Here is a 19,137-nt window from a genome sequence, read left to right as displayed (position 1 = left end):
TTTGGAGGGTAAAAAATTCACAAGCACAGAAAAATAAATATATATATATATTTATTACCACTCTTCTCGCGCGCTCTACTTGTCATGCGTGGAAAAGCAACATTAAACAAATCGTTGGGGGGGGTTATCTTTTTTGCTATTTCCAGTAGATGATGTGACAGCCACGGGAGGAAGTATAGCTTGATAGAGATTCATTTCCTCTATTGCTGCGCGTTTGTGGAAAAAAAAAAAAAAAAAAAAAAAAAAATCCAGGAAATCATTCCAACCCAGTTATTGTTTTTTCTCCCAACACATAGTAAAGCACTTTTTCCAAATGACCAGTGAGGAGACGATCATGAAGCGAAAAAAAAAAAAAATTAAAATAAAATAAAAAATACATGCATGCAATTTTTCATGCCCCTTTTAGTGCAATGTGTCCTGTATGATGTTGTTATATGTACCAATCTCTTCGCAAAAATGAGTTCGATCAAACCAGTACGTGTTCATGGAGCGTCTCCATTGGAGGGCTGCACCAAAATGGCTACGCGTCCTTTTCTTTTTTTTTTTTTTTGCTTTTGTTTAGAAATGATTGCAGGGTTGGACCAACCCCACACCTTGAGTGCTCCCAAGGGAAGTATGCGAAAGTAGTACCGTTAGAGATGAGCTTGCGCACGTATAGCTGGACGGTTATACGCACCTACGGTTTGTTGCCCCCGTTCGATTTAACGCCCATAGAGGTGACTTCTCTTTTGCGGGGGCACATTGAAAGGTTTAAGTCGAGTTGTTTTCACCTTGGTGAACGGGGGGGGGGGGGAGGAGAGGGAGTAACTTAACACAAAATGTGATTAATCCACCACACATACCCCCAAACGAAGGGTGTCTCTCCTGAGAACACTTGTCGTGCAGGGGTCTTGAGACCCAAACATAGAAGTGTGATTATAGATTCATAGTTACGCGTGTACATTTTCCACATGCGACACAAAAGAACAACACGCAGTGCCCCCCTAGTGCATATGATCAAGAACAGGTAAAAAAGAACACAGGTGTGCACCCTTTTCTAATGCATGCATGTTAAGGGGGGAAAAAAATATAGTTCACCAGACAACAGAACGAAATCATCCTTCTGCTTTACACAACATGAAAAAGGAAGAACATCACATTTTTCTATTCTTTTCGTTTCCTCGTCGCTCGACTTGTTCGTCTTTTTTTCTTTTTTTTGTTTTTCCACCAAATGATAATGGTACCTCCTCCCACAGAATTTTGCTCCGTGCAGATGCGTCTAATTTTTTGAAGGACAAAAGTTTGATAAAAAAGTTTGTTAAAAAAAAACTTGTTCGTAAGATTGGCTAGCTACTTTTGCGACAACGCTGTTCATTCATTCATTCCCTTTTTTTTTTTTTTTTTTTCTTCCTCCACTTTGATTTTTGTGCTTGATTATATGGACATATTATTATGTCCACAGGTATGGTTTTACGTGCCTCACCTCCAGCACGCAAATGACTCACGAAAGAACATGTTCGCAAAAGGGTGTGGGGTATATAGACCCAACGAAGGAAAAATATATTTTACAGATTGCGTCGACCTGAAGTGACAACAATGAGTGACAACCACATCACGTTTACTACATAGACACGCTGATGTAGGTTTAATTTTTTTTTATTTTCTGTTTCTGTAAAGAGGTGTAGTTTGATCGTATCAGATAATATTTGTTCTGTTCTGTTCTTTTCTTCTTTTTTTTTTTTTTTTATTACCATTCTAGTTGTTCACACACCAATCGTGTGCATATAAATGCATGTGTGAATTTACGTGTTTGCATGTGCCTGCGTGTAAATTTTCAACGCCTTTCCTCCTTCCTTATTCACTACAAAATGACAAGGGGGAGAGTCGCCAATCTGCTCTTCCTCCTTGCAGTGTTGGCATTTCTGCTACGAACTATGGGGGCTTCGATCGGAATGGAAAATGACGCAGAAGAAGAAAAAGAACTCCACCTGTCAAGGACAAAAGATGCCTACAGCTTTTTGGAGGCTTCCTTAAACGCTCTGGAAGTTAACAAACCCCCTTCTCCATACGAAAAAGTTAAGAGGAACATATCACACGCACAAATGGGTTACATTCACCATGAGATGATTAAAAAATTGAAAAATGAAAAGTTAAATAACATCACCAATATTAGAAATGTCATCAGTAGGTGTGTCTCCGACTCGGTAAGTGCGGACCGGGCTGGGGGCTACTCGCGGAGCATAATTATAATCGGCTGAAATGTGAGCATAGTATATCTATATGGAAGAAGCTGCTCGCCTTGTAACCCCTACCCCATCACTACCTGAGCGCTTCGCCCCCCCTGCAGATCCAACACACCATGAGGGCCATAACAAGTATCCTGGAGGAAGTTCTAAGTTACAACGAATTCTGTACATCCCTCGATGAGCATTTTTCATACCTATACGACGCGAACATTACATTCAAAAAAATCGTAAAGTCCTGCAGAACAGTAACGGAAGATAAGCTGAGGGGAAATTATTTATCTCAATATGTAGAGGATTTTAAATTAATTTTACAAGCGTTAAAAAGCCCACACATTTCATTTCACGATTTTGATGATATCTCAAAATGCATGGCTAAATTTTACCAATCATTTATTTCTCCCTTTCAAGTGTATGTCCCTGAGACATCATTTTATAGGAAATTTGTTGAAGTGTACGCAAATGTAAAGGGTCTTCAAAAAATAGAAAATTTCGTTAAAGAGTTTCTTAAAACTTTCCACGCAGCTATGTCTACGGAAGAAATCACTCTCTTCTTTGACGAACTATTCAGCATATATACACGTTCTTCTTCGCAGGGTAGGTGCTTATATCAACAAAAATGAGGTAGCCATTTTGCCTCTTTTTTGCACACCTTGCCCTTTTTTTTTTTTTTTTTTTTTTTTTCTTTTTCACCTGAACGGTTCATACAAGTTAGCTATAAAATTTATTATTTTTTTTTTTTCATTATCCTTTTGGCTAGCTTGACACGACATAAATGTCGCAATTGCGGAAAAGTTTTGGGAAAAGTGGGAAACACAAACAGGGCGATTCTTTACACGCATGGGAAGGGAGGTGGTCACGGATGTGGTTACAGAATTGGTTGCGAAAGTGGTTACCACGCGACAACCGATCAACCACCAACTGTGCACTACGGGTAGCTGAACTTGCGCATGCCCAGGGTCTCCTCAAACATACGCACGCTCCTGAGGATGAAATTGGAGTTGATGCGCCTCTCCAGTTGCGACATCTTCAGGGCGCGCTGCCAGTGCTTGTTAAACAAATATATGGAAATGAAAAAAGACGACACGAAAATCATTTGCGTCAGCCTACTACTCAGCAGCTTCTTCAACAGCATGTATAGAAACCCGTTGTTTTTTTTCTTGTTGTCCTGAATTTGGCTGATAGCATTGGAGGCCACTTCCGTTTTGTTGTTAATTATTATATGTTGTGGAATCACCTTGGAGGGGCCCAGCATGGTGTGGTTCGCTAATACTTGTTTTTGGAGGTTGACGTTCATAATTTGTAGTGCCATAACATCGTTTTTTAGCTTTTTAAATTCTTCGTAAAAAAAGGTTTCCTCCTGGATTACTTGGTTGTTGTTTTCGACGCAGAGCATTTCCTTGTCCTTGTGGCCATACGCCCGGTAGTCCAGGAAGGTCTTTCCGTGTCCGTTCATGTGCATATTGCAGTTCCCTTTGGTGAAGTTCCCGCCCGCCTCGTCGTAGAGCGCACTCAGGTCGGGATGCTCACCCTTGCCGCGATCGCTTCTGTCGCGATCACTTCTCGAGTGGTCACTTCTGGAGCGGTCACTTCCGCTGTGATCGTGTTTTCCACATCCACCGTATTTACCACTTCTTTCTTGTTGCCCGCTACGATCTTGCTGCGCCCGTGCGCTTCTCTCATTCGCAAAGTTGTTGTAGTACGAGTAAATCAGCTGATTATTCAATTCTTTGTTCGTCCTGTCGGGAAGGTGTGTGTCGGTGCTAAACGAATTCGAAGCTCTCCCCACGTTCGGGTTCTTTCCCCCTTCATCACTTCTATACATGGAACCATTTCTGTAGAGGCTGTTGAAAAGTCCATTGTTCAGAAGATTAAATTTTGTCCTCAAAAAATAGTCGTGCATTAGGGATTTAGTTGCAAGCGACTACTGGTGGGTGCAGGGGGGAAGGGAAGGGGGCGTGTGCACACCTGCCGTTGTCAACATGAATTGTGTAGAAATAGGCAAGGTCGCGCAGAAAAAAAAAAAAAAAAAAAAAAAAAAAAAAGGAACAGAAAAACAAAAAAAAAAAAAGATAAAGAAATAGAAACTATACAAGGATAAGGTGTGAACAGGTGAAGAACGAAGAGCCTCCTAAACTGACTCCCAAATAAGTAAAAAAAACTAAAATTATAAATCCCAAAAGGCATTTAAAAAAAAAAAAAAAAAAAAAGGAAAAAAAAAAAAAAATGATTACAAAACATGCGTAAATTATCTGCACACTTGGGTCATTCTGGGAGGGGGTTGTCAGGTAGAACGAACAAGAACCAACGCACGCGGAACCACCGCGCAGTAGTAACAAAAAAAGGGGGGTTTGTGGGGACCAGCCCGCGGGAAATTTGACTGATGGGACTGACTCCGCTAACGCAACTGATCGAATTTTGTCATGCAAATTTCCCTTAGGGCGAAGAAATTCCCTTTTTCTGAACGAGTGGAAAAAAGGGAAGGAAACGCGGAGTGGTGTAGAGTACGCTGCGGAAACAAATTAGGCGAAAAAATAGCCGTAAATTTTGTTGTAAAATTGGACGTAAAATTGGACGTAAAATTAGGCGTAAAATCAAATGTAAAATTACTCGCAAATATTAACAAACAGACTGGCAGATAAACCAACAGAACAAAATAAAGAACGCAAGCACTGTGACAATCCACATGCACCATATGGTGTCGTGAAAAACGCGATGGGGGAAATGGAGGACGGGTGGGGAGGGAAGACCTCTTGTAATTAATCCCTCATCACGGATTGATAGGCAGAGGAAAACGTCAGGAAGAGGGGAGTGGAAAAAAGTGGCCAGGTAACTGAACGGGCGTTAAGCCCAAGGTGGGATGGTTCTCTCGACGGGGCGGTCTTCACGGGCGCGTTGTCGAAACGGTATGCACGCAAGCGCGCATGCACTTGAGCGGAGTGGGAGAATGCTCATAAGGGTGATTGCCCAAATGGATTTGTGAGGACTCTCCTAAAAAAAGAAACGCAACAAGATAGAACCTTTTAATGGGTAAGTGCTCTCAATACCCATCGCCGCAAGGGGGGCAAAAAAAAAAAAAAAAAAAAAAAAAAAAAAAAAAAAAAAAAAAGCAAATTTGTAGGATTCCGAAGGTAGCGCATATTCGTCTACACAAAGTGGCAAATTCAAGCGCTTACGATGATACTTCTGGGGTGTGTGTACGGTTGGGGAATTCCTCCAAAAATACGGCACTTGAATCCACGTGGGAAAAATGCGCTTTGTTACTACATGAAAAGGTTTCTCTGCAAAAAAGGGAAGAGATGATACATTCACATTTCCCCCTTTTGCAAAAGTGAAATATCACCACAGCGTGAAAGCTCGCTGGATTGATAAAAAATATATATATATATATATACATATATATATATCCAAATAGTTCTGCGGAAAGTTGTGTGGCAAGTTCCGTGTTAAGTTGTGCGAGAAGTTCTCCCTCCCGTTCCAAAGTTCATTTCCTAACCTCGGCTTTCCTCCGCATGGCGAAGGTGCGTGCTTTAAGGAAACCCAAAGGATACATCATAATGTGAGCTGAGTGAGGGTAAAGCAAGGCCAAGCCAAGTGAAAAGAATAAGATGAATCCTCTACGCAGGTTCCATTTTTTAACCCCTCCGTATTGGAAGAATGGGTTCTTCATTTCCTGCGCACAAAATGGGGGATTCCCCAAAGGAACAATAACTTCGCGTGGATTTAAAAGTTCCCCAGTGACTATCCCCCTTAGAGAAAGTCAGCCAAACACAATGCACTTCTCACTACAAAAAAAAAATATATGTACAAACAGCACCAAGTGTGTAAATGTCCACCCGTATCTGTTTCCTCCGCTGGGGATGGTGCCTAAGAGGGTTCGCTATGATGTCCACAGAGGAGGGGAGCAACATACAGACATTACAAACTTGCTCCATACATTTAAGCGTTTTAAAATGGTGAAGACGAGTTCCTACAGAAGGAAAAGTAGGAGCTCTCCTAATGGACAAGGACAAAAAGCAAAAATAGGAATAAAACGGCTAAGTGCTGAATACGTAAAAACAGGACAGCTTCTCGTGAAGCAAAGAAAAATTATTGCTTTCAATTTAGAAAGAAAAACACGAAGACGCAATTTTAAGTATTACCCTGGGGAACATGTTAAGGTTACGAAAAACACAAGTTTAGTAGCCCTCACAAATGGCAGAGTGAAGTATACATTTCACACTACGCAGAATGTGCTCATCGTGAATGTACTTCCAGAGGAGATAGATGAACTGAGGGAGGAAGATTTATATAGATACAGAACTGAACATGTGAGATCGCTAGAGGAAAATAGAAGTCTTGTTTATCTTCGAATGAAACATGTCGTGAGCTTTCCTCCAAGTAAAGAGACGCAGTTTAGAAAACCACCACTGCGTCCACAATTTTTGGCAAGGTATGATATAGAAGATAATCCTACCTTGAGGGAGGTGCCCGTGTTGTATCACAAGCCGAAGTGAGATTTCCTTTAAAAAGTCGTTAGATAAATATACACGTAGAAGTAGAATATAATTTGATATCCTCTTTTGTATTGCCAAGACCTCCACCAAGATGTGACTCCTTTTTTTTTTTTTTTTTTTTTTTTTCTTATCCAATCCTGTCCAGTTGCCACATCGCTAGTCATCCTCGTCTTCCCCAAACATGCGCGCATAGAACCCGTTGAAGAAAAATTTGTTGTAGATGCAGTCTAGCGGTCCACTGCGAAACTCGCGGATGTACAGAAGTAACTCATTCCTGTTTGCATAGAAGGACCGAATAAACTCCTGGACCTCTTCAGATGTAAGTAAAATGATGTTGTGTTCCAACTTCTTGGTGTGTTCTTGGAAGGTCTGCAAAAAATTCACGGGTTCTTGTACTTCTACATTGATCCACGTTAAGGAATCCATGATGCGTTTAAAAACATGCACGAGGTTAACAATGTTACTAATAATTATGTACAGAGAAACAAATTCATTAGATAAAAAAGAGAAATGATGCAAATGTTCAGCTAGACTTTTGTGGAATTCAATCAAACTAGAAAAACTCCTTACTTTCAACACATTCTTAAAAAAAAAAAAGTAACTTCGAACGACATTCGTATTGACAATATATTCATAAATATTGCGAACAATAAAATCCATTTCTGCTCTTATTTTATTTAGATCTTTTAATAAGTCACTCATTATTTTTATGTGGTTCACAAATTTATGAACACCTAGATGACGCATGAAATGCTCATCGAACCCTATGCTGATGAAACGTTCCTGCGTTAAATGTGCATTGCAAGTATTCCTCGAGAGGAGGCAGTTCAGGGAAGGGGTAACACTTCTCTTCCCCCCATCGATCTGATCCTGATTTTTTTGCTCCTCGTCACTATCCCCGCTGGAGGCATTCCCTCGTGCGATACTGTTAATCACGTCCATATACTTGAAGTCGCTTGAGCGGAAGTGCCTTTCCCTTCCCTTCCCCTTCCCTTCCCCCTCATCAGTGTCCTTCTTCCTGTACTGATAAACTAGCGGTTTGGAAAAACTCCGGAAAGTTCCAAAAATACCATTTAAACTTTGATGCGTAAAATAAAGCAGAGCTATTAATCTGTACACATTGGTATAGCACCCCACAATATATTCATCAAAAAATATATTTAATGGATAAGGAATTTCTATGTATATATGGATGTGAGAAAACTTGGTACATATATCTGTTGCGGTGTAACAATGACTGTCTACTCGATGGTGCAGAATTTTTCTCTGTCTTCTCCTTGATTGTGTCTTTTCTGAGGTACATGCACCTATGTCATCGCGCTTATCATAGTAAGGATACTCATCATAATTGTTACCATTTAGGATGCCACTCCCTGAACTGTTCGACTCACCCTTCCTGTTGCTCAACAGGGATGAAAAAACCCGGTGCTTCTCCTCAGTTTCCAAAAACATTCTGCACTTCAATAGACAAACAAACGCTAAGAAATTATGTTTCAATAAAAAAGACCAAACCAAAATTCTGTTTACATTGTCGTAATGCTCCTTTATTGGAGTATACAAATTTTTGTATAGAAAATAATTAATACTTTGGATATTCATTTTTTCTGAACTCCACATGGGGAGAACTCTATCAGTTCCATGTTCCCTAAGCGAATCACATGGGTTATCTTTAACACCTAGATAGTTTTCACCATCACTTCCCAAGGGCTTCACCAATTTGGTCCACTTAGCAACTCTTCCCGTTAAGGAATGTCTGTAGTAGGATCTCCTTCCAAATTTTACTGCACTGGATAGTTGCTCCCTATCATCCTCGTAATTTATGTGGAACGTTGCCAGGTCTCTTCGCTCCTCATAATTATCAACCTCGTCCAGTGGTGTATTCGTGGTTAGGCTGAATGGGGTGTGAGCCTTCCCACGATGTGGTCGTTCATTATTAACATCACAATGAACGTGATACAAATTTGGAGGCATCTCCTTGTATACCTTGCTACCACTGTGCGAAGACGCAGTTGTGTCATCTGACAGAGGGAACGAAGTACTGTCACTGCTGCAGTCTGATGAGTCTTCTTCTTGTTGCTTCCGATTTCCGTCTCTCCTATCGAGTCGTCCCCTATCCCGTCGTATCATAAAACATCGTCTCCTACCATCTACCCTTTTCCCACGCTTAGCAATGATCCTTAATTTTAACGACTTTTTCAGTCTGCACGTAGAGAGGGCATTCCCCCTGTCTACGCAGTTCTCCAACACTCCATCTGCGTATTTGGCATCACTGTCCTCGTTGCCCTTATTCAAGTTGATGTCACCACGCTTGGTTGTTGCACTCCCCCTATAACTATCGGGACGACTGAGGGCACTGCGGAAGGAGTGAAAATACCGGTGTAAACGCTTTCTTATATTCCTCCTCGTTCTGGAAAAAACATGTTTGGCGCTTTCTTCATCATTCCAATGCTCGATAAAGATATTTTCGAATCGTTCACCTGGACTCATCAATTTCTTACGACTTGGGTTTGCGTGCAGAAGAAAAAAATGTTCTAACGTGGCGGTAGACAAGGAGCACAACAAGTTTGGGAGATCTACGTCTTTAGCATTTCCCATTTGGTTTACATTTCCACGTGCATGCTGATCACTTTGGGTCATTTTTTTTTTTTTTTTTTTTTTGGCTAGCCAATTTTTACCACTTAAATTTTTAGGAATGGCTAGCTGGAAGTCTTCTTCGCTGATGGATCTTAAAATTCTCGACAACTCGCCTGCGGAAAAGTGTGTGTATGTGTGTGTGTGTGTGTGTGTGTGTGTGACGGCGGTGTAGACGTGCTCCAACGAGCAGTAGCATCGCTCCATCGAAGTGATGCGCGCCTTGCCCAATTGTCAGACGAGCTTGCCATCTGTGCGATGGCTACCTGTACACATACCTGCTCTGTAAACAACACCTATGGCGTACTTTAAAAAAATAGGGAGTGAAAGACACGGGTCGGAGAGGAGTTTCCCCCGATCGTAGTACCTATTTCCCTTATGCAGAACGAAAAAGAACTGTCGTGCTATCTGCTTGCTAATTATATACTCGCAGTGGAAATCCCTGTTAACCCCCAGGAAAACATAAGCGTAGAGAAAGTACAACAGCGGTTTCAATATGCGCAAGAAAATATATTTGCACACCTTCGCTAGGTGTCTCCTCCTACTACTAAGGAAGAGGTAGTAGTACCTGTAGACGTAACTCAGCAGTTCGTTACCCCTGGGGAAAATGAACAGGTTGACACGATTACCACATATCACTCGGGTCTGATAATCATCATGCATTTTAGAATATCTTCGGCTGTTTGTTCCTTCCTCTCGAGGGTTGTGTGACAAACCATAAATAACGTTGAGGAGGGAATTGTACTCAGTCACTTGGTTTAGGTTCGAATTGACTGTCCCATCGGGAGGTAGCACATCCGAAGGGGGGGCATTATAAAAGACGAAATACTTTTTGCGAAAAACTTCTTCCTTTTCCTGTGTGTAACTGGAGCAGAGGAAGGCCAGAAGCTCGATACACTCGGTGTACCTCTTAACTTTGTTATATATGTCCATGGGGGTGTTAGCATTTCCGTGGAGAATTACCCTCCTCGTTTGTTCTGAATACCAGTGTAGATACTTGGCCACTGAGTTGATAAAGGTAGTGAATACTTCTCCCATAGGAATTATGTCTTCCTCCTGGTGACACAGTCGGTTGCGTTCTTTCTTCCTCCTTCTGTGTGGATGACTCGTCGATTTTCCTTGCAGCTCGCCACGACCACAGCTACTATCATCACCACTATTATTATCACTAGTATTGGCACCACTGCTACTATCACCACCACTATTATTATCACTAGTATTGGCACCACTGTCATTGCCGACCCCCTCCCGGAAAAGCAACGCAGAAAAGACGCGCACGAACGCCTGCACGTACCGCACCAATGTACCGACCCTCGCGAAAAACAGGAAGAGGTGAAAATATCTCTGGTAGAATGGCGACGAAAACATATTTCCGAAGGGTACAAAGCGCAGACGCAAAACCCCCTCCTTTTTCTTGTCCAACCAAAAGGCAACACCATCATTAACACATACGAAATTCTTACTGATGTATATTTTTCTCCTTCTCAATCTGTTTAGTTTTTCCTTCTTCACGTGAGGGGCATCCTTCCATTTTCGCTTCTCCCTTTGAACTCTACCCGCAAAGGTATGTTCACTACAGAACATTTCACTCTCATGGCCCAGAAGACATGCCATAATTTTATTCTTGTATGTACTTAACAGATCTTCCTTTTCCACACACAAAAGCTCATTTCTACTTAAAAAATGAAAAAAAGGTTTTAAAGAGAAAAAACGATACTCCTCTATCCTATTGTGTAGGCTACAAATGACATTCTTGTGGAGGGTGACGTAGATACTGTTGATGATACTTAAAAATTGTGCTTTGTATTTTTTTTTCTTTTTATTTTTTTCCATTGCATTGAGAGAGCATGTGTCATTTGTGTACGATTTATGCCACAAGTAGGATTGGTCTGCTTCAGTGATTCCTCCGTTGGGAATGCTTTCCCATCCCCTTTTTACATTGCTTAAGAGGTACTTCCCCTCATCGTTTTTGCTTTTATGCGCGTGGTTTCTTGTTATGTATTGGTACGTGGTGATGACATCACTTTCATTCTTCCTTAGCTCTTCCTCCTGGTAGATGTCTGCTTCTTTCAGGGTGAGAGCATGGCACGAGTTTTCCCCCCAACGGGGTAACGCTGGAGGGGAATCATCGTCGACTGTGTTACTTAGTACCTCCCTCCAAATGTTCTCCCCGCTGTTGGTCATTTCTCCACTATTGAACAGGCTGAAATTGTAATAAGAGGCTTCCTTGGCGCTGAGATGCGGCGCAGAGAAATTGTCCAGTGTGTATTCCCCACCAGATACTCCCTTTCGATCCTTGAAATGTGTGAAGATGCCTCCGTTCTGATGCATCGGTATGTCATCCATGTGTGGGAGTAGTGCAGTGTAGTTCCCGCTTGTTAGGCTAGGCGAGTTCCACATGGAGGATTCCTCATTACAGCCTTGTTCAATGGGAATGATACTGTTCATGTGAAAAGCAGTCCCCATACCGTTCTTCTTATCCATGTGGCTACCACCCCCTTGGGCTCTCCCCCAAATGTGATGTCCACATATGCGCGTCAACCCATTAATCTCATTCAGCCTGCAGACGAACCTACTTGTGAATGCATCCCTAAATGACATAACGAAGTTGCATAGAGAGCTATACACATCTGTATTCAAGTCGTAGTTCAATTCATGAAAATTTATTTTTACCCTTAGGAGCAAAAGAACGTTGTACGAAAACCTAGATAAATTTTCAATTCGCATATCCTTATCAAATGACATTAAACTGTACAGGTCCCTTTTCTCTGTATGTGTATGATCATATGGTAATTTTCCCTCGTCTTTTCTATCTCTACCGTTGCTACTACTGGATGCTGTGAGGTCGGATAATAACAACAAGAGGTTCAGGAAAATCTCGTGACATGTAAAATTTAAGATTGTCCCGTTTCTCATAGATACACTTTCCAAAGCGAAGTAGGCCTTCATGTAAAGGTACAGACAGATGAAGTCCAGGTAGCATTTCCTTTCCAGGAGCACGAGACAACAGGCAACAATGGAGGTGTACAGCTGCGGGGATAGCGTATCCCTCCCGAGAGTTCCCCCCAGGAGGAAGGAATCTTCCTCAGGATGGGATGCGCCCCCCCCTATCGAAATATCGTTGGAAAAATTATAGGTTGATCTGTGACATATCTCTACGTCGGTGGTATAGTTATCCTTCAAATCCGATGTTATATCTACCCTTTCATGAGAAGCTTTTCCCTGAGCGTAGTGGCGCTTAAGCACGTTGTACATGTCTCCACTGCCGCCTGCGCACATGTCGAAGGCGTACTGGTTGCCCACGTACAACACCTCATAATTGTAGCGGTAACTGTAAAAGGTGCGGAACAACAGGAAGTTCACTCTCGTCCTGTGTAAAATATTTGCATAAATGAATCTCTTTATTTCGTATCGGATGCGTCTTAATGCATTTCCATCTTTTATCGGATAGGATTTCGCTTCGATGAAACTCCACTGGTCGATTAACCTCACTAAAGACAGGTTGGACGAGTCCCTTTCGGGAACTCCATGCTGTAAGCGCCTGGGATGCATATCTCTCATGGTTGGTACTTGGGGGGGTAGCGTGCGCATGAACGGGTACATACGCTAAGAAGGCACAAAAAATATTTGGGAAATATGAAACGTCGAGTGACACAGTTCCTCCCGTTGCCTCCCCCCCGTACTCAAGAAACCTCTCCCTTTCGCCACTTAAACGGAGAGTAAACTAAAAAAAAAAAAAAAAAAAAAAAAAAAAAAAAAAAAGAATGGGGATGTCCCGTCCCAGCTAACTTCTCCAAGTGTGTGTTCCTACCGTTTTCAAAAAGAATGGAGGGAAGGGAAGCCCCATTTTTGTCGCCCCATCGGTAGAAGCACAAACCGATCGACAAGAGCGGGCCTGGTCAAAAGCTATCCTATGTACTAAAGGCACATGCGCACATGCAAGTGTGTATAGATATGGACCAACGCTACTGGAGAGGCTTCTCCATTGGGGGATATTTATATCAAAGGTTAATTCAGCCTGGGTGGCGGGATAAAAAAAAAAAAATAAAATAACAAGCCAAACGGGAAAAAAAAAAAAAAAAAAAAAAAAGGGGTACTGGAGGGAGTAGAAAGCATATCAAATGGAATGGTAAAGTGTCATGTCATCGATCATTTCTCAAAGGTCGCATTTTTCTCTTTTTCTCTTTTTTTTGTATTATATGTTCACATATATAAAGCGCATCGTCAAATGGATGGTACTCCTGTATTCACTTGTGATGTTTTTTTTTTTTTTTTTTCCCCACCCAGAGTGTTAACTTCGCGCAGAGCGGAGAAAAGTGAACTTGCACGGAAGCACAAGTCAACACATGAGGAGAGGGAATCCTCTTTCATTCACGTCGGGAGGCGTAGCATGTCTGACTAACGGGGACCTGTACGAATGTGCATTTTTTCCGTAGCATTCATTACACAGGTGTGTGTGTGTGTCCCATTCGTTGCTCCCTATGTGTGTATATGCATACGTGACGACCATACCTTACGGACCCTCCTTTAAATTCAGTTTTCCTTTGTGACCAATCATACAGGTGCTTCATATGTTATGAGCACCTTCGCATTAACGAACGTAGGATGAAATCGATGCTTCTCCTGCACCTAATATTTTCCATGTCTATGGGTAAGACGGAGAGGCGGCATTTCCCTCCACTCCTCCGTGGTTCTTAGTGAATCAAGTCCCAATGTTACACGCAACAGTGGCATGTGTACAAAGAGCCAGTCTGCATTTTAGTGTGACGCATACGCGGGCGGAAGGGAGCCACTTCACAGTTCGAAGCCATCTGGCCAAGCGCCACCGGGAAGTATCCATGCATATGTATGCTTGCGTACATGCATTATCATGTGTGCGTCTTTCATCAGCTCCTCAATTCTTCACCCCACCTCCGAAGGCGCAAGCGGCCTGGGTAAAGGCAACCAAATGATGATGCCCCTGAAGGTGCGCTGCTTCCTCCTCAAGATGTACATGCAAGTAAGCCTTTAAAAAATATGCACCATGGAAATTGGAATGATGGCTCATATAGGAAGGGCTGTCAGGGAGAGAAACAAAATGACACACGGAGCTAACTCATCTGCCCAATTTTGGACTTTTTTTTTTTTTTTTTTTTTTTTTTTTTCTTCTTTCTTCTTTCCTTTTTTTTTAAAGAATAAATAAAAAGTATCGTATACCAAATATATATTTGTACACCTTTCCCGGTAAGTGGAAACAACGGGATTTTAATTTTTTTTTTTTTTTTTTTTTTTACAAGCATGTTACACGCACGTCTTTAGCCCCTCGATTGGTGTGCCCTTCGTTTTGCGACGCCGAGGAAAATTTACGAATGAGTGTCTCCCTATTTGCCGCTTCCCTGTGCTTTTATTTCCTCCCCCCTTGACTCCACTCACCTTCGCGTGTATCCCCCCCCAAGTTACGAAAAAAAAAAAAAAAAAAAAAAGCATATGGGAATGCAAGCCTCGGATGTGCTATTGAAGCGGGGGACACGAACATTAAAGGGGAAGTGGTAGCAGCGATGGTGAAGAGTTAGACCACAAATTCAAGAGGAAATACTGGCGGTGCCTTCAATCGAATGCTCGTTTTTTTTTTTTTTTTTTTTTTTTTTTTTGTCTTCGTTTTACAAATCGTGGGGTGAGTCTTCCAAGCTTGATTGCTATTTTTGAGTCGACATGTTCACATAAATATGTGTGAGAACAAGTGAACCTGTTTGTACACCGCACCACACAATCTGTTCCTACGTGCCTATGTCGAACACGAAGGAGTGCGCAAAAAGAATTTTATGCATGCAGGCAGGTACGGACGTATGCATGTATACATGTATATATATGTATATATATTTTTTTATTATTTTATTATATTATTATTTTTTTTTTTTTTCATTTTGGAGAGAGTAAGCACGCCATCTGCATGACGCACGGGGTCCAACAAGTAGGATGCACAGAATTGAAAAAGCATTTGTCCCAATTTATTATAGAGCAGTTGGTCAAGTTGGCGGAGAGAATTAGTCGAGGAAACTGCTGAACCAACTGTTGTGTCGTTTGTTTATCCCCTTCTTGAGCGAACGAACGTGGTGGTTACCCCCCTGGGACGTTGTACCAACAAATGTTTGGCGCAGCTTAAACAAGTGACAATATTCACAGTGAGGAGGAAAGTGAAAAAGAAAACGAGAAAAAGGAGAGAGGGGGAAAAGGAGCAGTGACCGATACGAGGCAAGTAAGGGAAGGCGAAGCCATTTGTAGACTCGTGAAAAGTGTGTTACTGCGTATCATCATTATTCTGTTGTATTAATGTATACGTAATCCATTTCGTATAAATCCCTTCATGGTAGCTACCTACAGGGGCTAGCACATGCAAACATCCACCAGGGAAGGTGTACATACAGGCGTTTCCCTTCCCCATCATCCTTTCCCTAAGGTGTCAATATAGTATACTTGCACACCTATGTTTTGCTTCTATGACAAATTTTATTTTATTTATTCATTTTATTTTTTTTTATATTCCTCTGCTCTACTTCATTTTGTAACACATTTATTGCAGAGCTTTCTCGCGCGTAACACACGAAGAAGGGAATCTTTAGAGAATTTCCCCTGTGAGTATATGCCTTGTATATGTATGTGTGCACGTGTGTGTGTGTTTATCATGCGGACCTACGCCGCGCCTGCGAGAAAATAGCTGTGCAAATAAGTTCTTTCTTCGATCGGCATTTGGAGCCCAGGCAATTAATCCCCCTTCCACATTTGTGTTTACCAATTCGCGATGCACACACGCGTCTGTACATATGAACAGTACATCTATGTGAATTCGTTTGTTTTCCAGTAACTCCATTTGCTCCCTCCTATCGTGACTGCTACACTTGCACACACACAAGGGGGGAGGGTGAAGGCCCCATTCTACAGTCTACACAACATAGTGTAAGTTTGGTGACGCGTAGGGATACCCCTTACATGTCGATCCATGCCAGGACGTTCCTCCGAGGGGTATGCCAGTATATGCCTTCATTTTGCGCGTTGAGCACTTTGTTAATATAAATTTTATGGGCAATTTAAAAAAAAAAAAAAAAAAAAAAAAAAAAAGAAAAGCTAGCTACAGTGCAAACAGTCCTTTTGTTTACGCCTTTTCACCTGAACAGTTCAGAAAAAAAAAAAAAAAATATTCCCATTTCTCTATACTCCCAAAAAGAGAAAACAAATAGGGACGCCCACATTGTGTGATACCTGTCCGTCGTCTACATACCCCTGCACTGAACACACACACCCCCACACCCACAGAAATGCACACATGTTCCGAACCTAAGCAAAAGGAAAATGAGCAGCGCCGTGGTCAAGCCAAGTAATGGTGAAATGCCCAAAACGAAGGAACAGAAGGAGATGAAAAATGAGTACCAAGTAGAGACAAACAAAGAGCTACAAGTAAACTTAAACTTCCACAATAACAACATCATATCGAATATATTTTCAAATTTGAGTCTGTTCGATTATCTAACAAATATCTTCACGATTAACAAAAAGACGTATATGTTAAAATATTGCAATAAGCTGAATGAGGATAATTTTTACATTTCGTACTTTCAAAAAGAGAATGACAAATTTGCGCAGATATCCCCATGGCATGACATCGACTTGATGAATGAAGATGGCACGTATAATATGGTCGTCGAAATTACAAAGTACAATTATATAAAGTTGGAGATTCAGTTAAAAGAAAACTTTAATGTTATTAAACAGGATACGAAGAAAGGCAAGCTTCGTTATTACCACAACTCCATTTATTGGAACTATGGCGCCTTGCCGCGGACGTACGAGTACCCCAAGCACATTTACACCTGTCAGACTGGGGATAATCAGGATTTGTTCTTCACGGGGGATGACGACCCTCTTGACGTGGTGGACGTGGGCCAGAATAGTTTGAAAATGGGTCAGGTCGTCCCAGTCAAGGTGGGTTCAATGCAAAGTCACATGACATATATGTGACATATTGACCTATCTACATGTTCATGTGTCTTCCTGATACTTCCCTTCACATGTAACTTACTCTCCCTTTTTTCAGATCCTCGGGGCGTTTACCCTCATTGATGAGGGACAGCTGGACTGGAAGATCATCGCCATCAATGTTCGTGTAGAGAGATACTGCACACCGATATGACGACACGTCCACGCTGCGCTGTTCCTCCCTCACTAATCTGCTCCTTTCCCCTTCCCCCCCCCCCCCCTTGCCTGTAGAAACACGACAAACATTTCGACGACGTGAACTCCCTGGAAGACGTGGAGAAGTACTACCCCCACACACTGAATCTCCTCCTGGAGTGGTTCCGTTCGTACAAAATGGCTGAATCGAAAAAATTAAACATAATCTCAAAAAAAATTCACACGAAAGAGGAGAGTGAAGGGTTAATTAAGAAGACACATGAATATTACTGTGAGTTTCTGCGGGATATGAAGAAGTACGAATGTGACCAGACCAGTCAAAGCACCTGTGGAATTAGCACAAAACAACATTCAGGTAGTAGTGACCTCAGCTGGAGTACACTTCCGAAGAAATCTCAGGACGATGCTCTCTACAACAGTCTTCTGCAGGATATTAGTATTTCATACTATATGGCCGATCCGACGTACAGACCAAACGAGAACATATGGATCCACTGAGTAGTGGTGTGTCTTTCTCTGTTGGATGGCAGAACAGCCAACCTTCAGCACGGAGTGCCTTCCGGGGGGGGGAGCAGTGTCGCTCAGCTCACCAGGTCTGCACCACAATTTGGTACACGTGTAAGGTAACATGCACAGTAACACGCACAGTAACACGCACGCATGTGAAGTTCACACCGTGCATCATCTCTCCCCCGATTCGTCACAACATACATTTGAATAAGAGTTCCAATTTGGGCGCCTCCAAATTTTTTTCCCTCGGTTGCAACTGTAAATCCAACTACAACTTAATGTGCATTAAAAGAAAAATCTGACTTCTGTGAAGAGTTCGCCTCCACATTTGCCGTACAAAATGAATCTCCCCCAAAAAAAAGAAGAAAAAAAAAAAGAGAAAATGCAATATGTACCTCTTTACGCGTGCATTTTGCGTTTAGCATTTTTTCCCTTTTTTTTTTTTTTTGGACTATATCTCCTTTTAGCGGAACATGCCCCTGATTGATGGGGGGGGACACTTCATGCACATTACGTCCTTACCAAAAAAAAAAAAAAAAAAAGAAGATAAAATATATATATATATATATATATGAAAAAAGGGGAGTGGCGCACAACACCCAACGAAGTTACATACAGAGCATTGTTCAAAAAAAAATTAGAAAAAAAATTTATTCAAAACTGATAATAGAACCCATCGCGAATGATTCATTTTGTAAACGGGCTTTAATTCATTTTAGAGCCCTTTTTTTTTTTTTTTTTCTTCCTGTCTCTTCTTTCCTTTTCTTTTTCTTTCCTTTTCTTTTTATTCCTTTTTCTTTTTTTTTTTTCTATTTTTTCTTTTTAAGAATAGCACACGGTGTGTACCAACACAGGGAGAAAAAAGAAAAAGAAAAAGAAAAGGAAAGGAAAAAGAAAAGGAAAGAAAAAGAAAAGGAAAGAAAAAGAAAAGGAAAGAAAAAGAAAAGGAAAGAAAAGAGAAGGAAAGAAGAGGAAAGAAAAAGAGAAGGAAAGGGAATGAGAAGGAAAGAAAGGGAAAGGGGAAAGAAAGGGAATAAAAAAGAAGGGAAGGGAATTTTGGTGGGGGGAAAGGAAAAGGAAAGAAAGGGAATAAAGAAGGAAAGAAAAGGAAA

General features: G+C 41.5%; 5 protein-coding genes across 5 annotated transcripts; 3 read left to right on the top strand and 2 right to left on the bottom strand.

The window, feature by feature from the left end:
• Window positions 1-1,793: 1,793 nt before the first annotated feature.
• On the top strand, window positions 1,794-2,845 carry PKNH_0826200 (conserved Plasmodium protein, unknown function; the record flags this gene model as incomplete). The annotated part of the gene is made up of 2 exons (XM_039113999.1): window positions 1,794-2,183; window positions 2,327-2,845. 2 exons carry the CDS (start codon window positions 1,794-1,796, stop codon window positions 2,843-2,845), a joined length of 909 nt encoding a protein of 302 aa, XP_038969632.1.
• Window positions 2,846-3,150: 305 nt separating this feature from the next.
• PKNH_0826100 (microneme associated antigen, putative) lies at window positions 3,151-4,125 on the bottom strand (the record flags this gene model as incomplete). Its single annotated transcript, XM_039113998.1, has 1 exon — window positions 3,151-4,125. One exon carries the CDS (start codon window positions 4,123-4,125, stop codon window positions 3,151-3,153), a length of 975 nt encoding a protein of 324 aa, XP_038969631.1.
• A 1,705-nt stretch (window positions 4,126-5,830) lies between these two features.
• On the top strand, window positions 5,831-6,718 carry PKNH_0826000 (ribosomal protein L27, mitochondrial, putative; the record flags this gene model as incomplete). Its single annotated transcript, XM_039113997.1, has 1 exon — window positions 5,831-6,718. One exon carries the CDS (start codon window positions 5,831-5,833, stop codon window positions 6,716-6,718), a length of 888 nt encoding a protein of 295 aa, XP_038969630.1.
• A 156-nt stretch (window positions 6,719-6,874) lies between these two features.
• On the bottom strand, window positions 6,875-12,952 carry PKNH_0825900 (conserved Plasmodium protein, unknown function; the record flags this gene model as incomplete). Its single annotated transcript, XM_039113996.1, has 2 exons — window positions 6,875-9,465; window positions 9,628-12,952. 2 exons carry the CDS (start codon window positions 12,950-12,952, stop codon window positions 6,875-6,877), a joined length of 5,916 nt encoding a protein of 1,971 aa, XP_038969629.1.
• A 3,723-nt stretch (window positions 12,953-16,675) lies between these two features.
• On the top strand, window positions 16,676-18,013 carry PKNH_0825800 (inorganic pyrophosphatase, putative; the record flags this gene model as incomplete). The annotated part of the gene is made up of 3 exons (XM_039113995.1): window positions 16,676-17,305; window positions 17,418-17,480; window positions 17,591-18,013. The coding sequence occupies 3 exons, from the start codon at window positions 16,676-16,678 to the stop codon at window positions 18,011-18,013; spliced, it is 1,116 nt and encodes a 371-aa protein (XP_038969628.1).
• Between the last annotated feature and the right edge of the window lie 1,124 nt (window positions 18,014-19,137).

This window comes from Plasmodium knowlesi (genome assembly GCF_000006355.2).
Source record: "Plasmodium knowlesi strain H genome assembly, chromosome: 8".
NCBI classification, from domain to species: Eukaryota; Apicomplexa; class Aconoidasida; order Haemosporida; family Plasmodiidae; genus Plasmodium; species Plasmodium knowlesi.
This window is presented reverse-complemented; position numbering and strand designations above follow the sequence as displayed.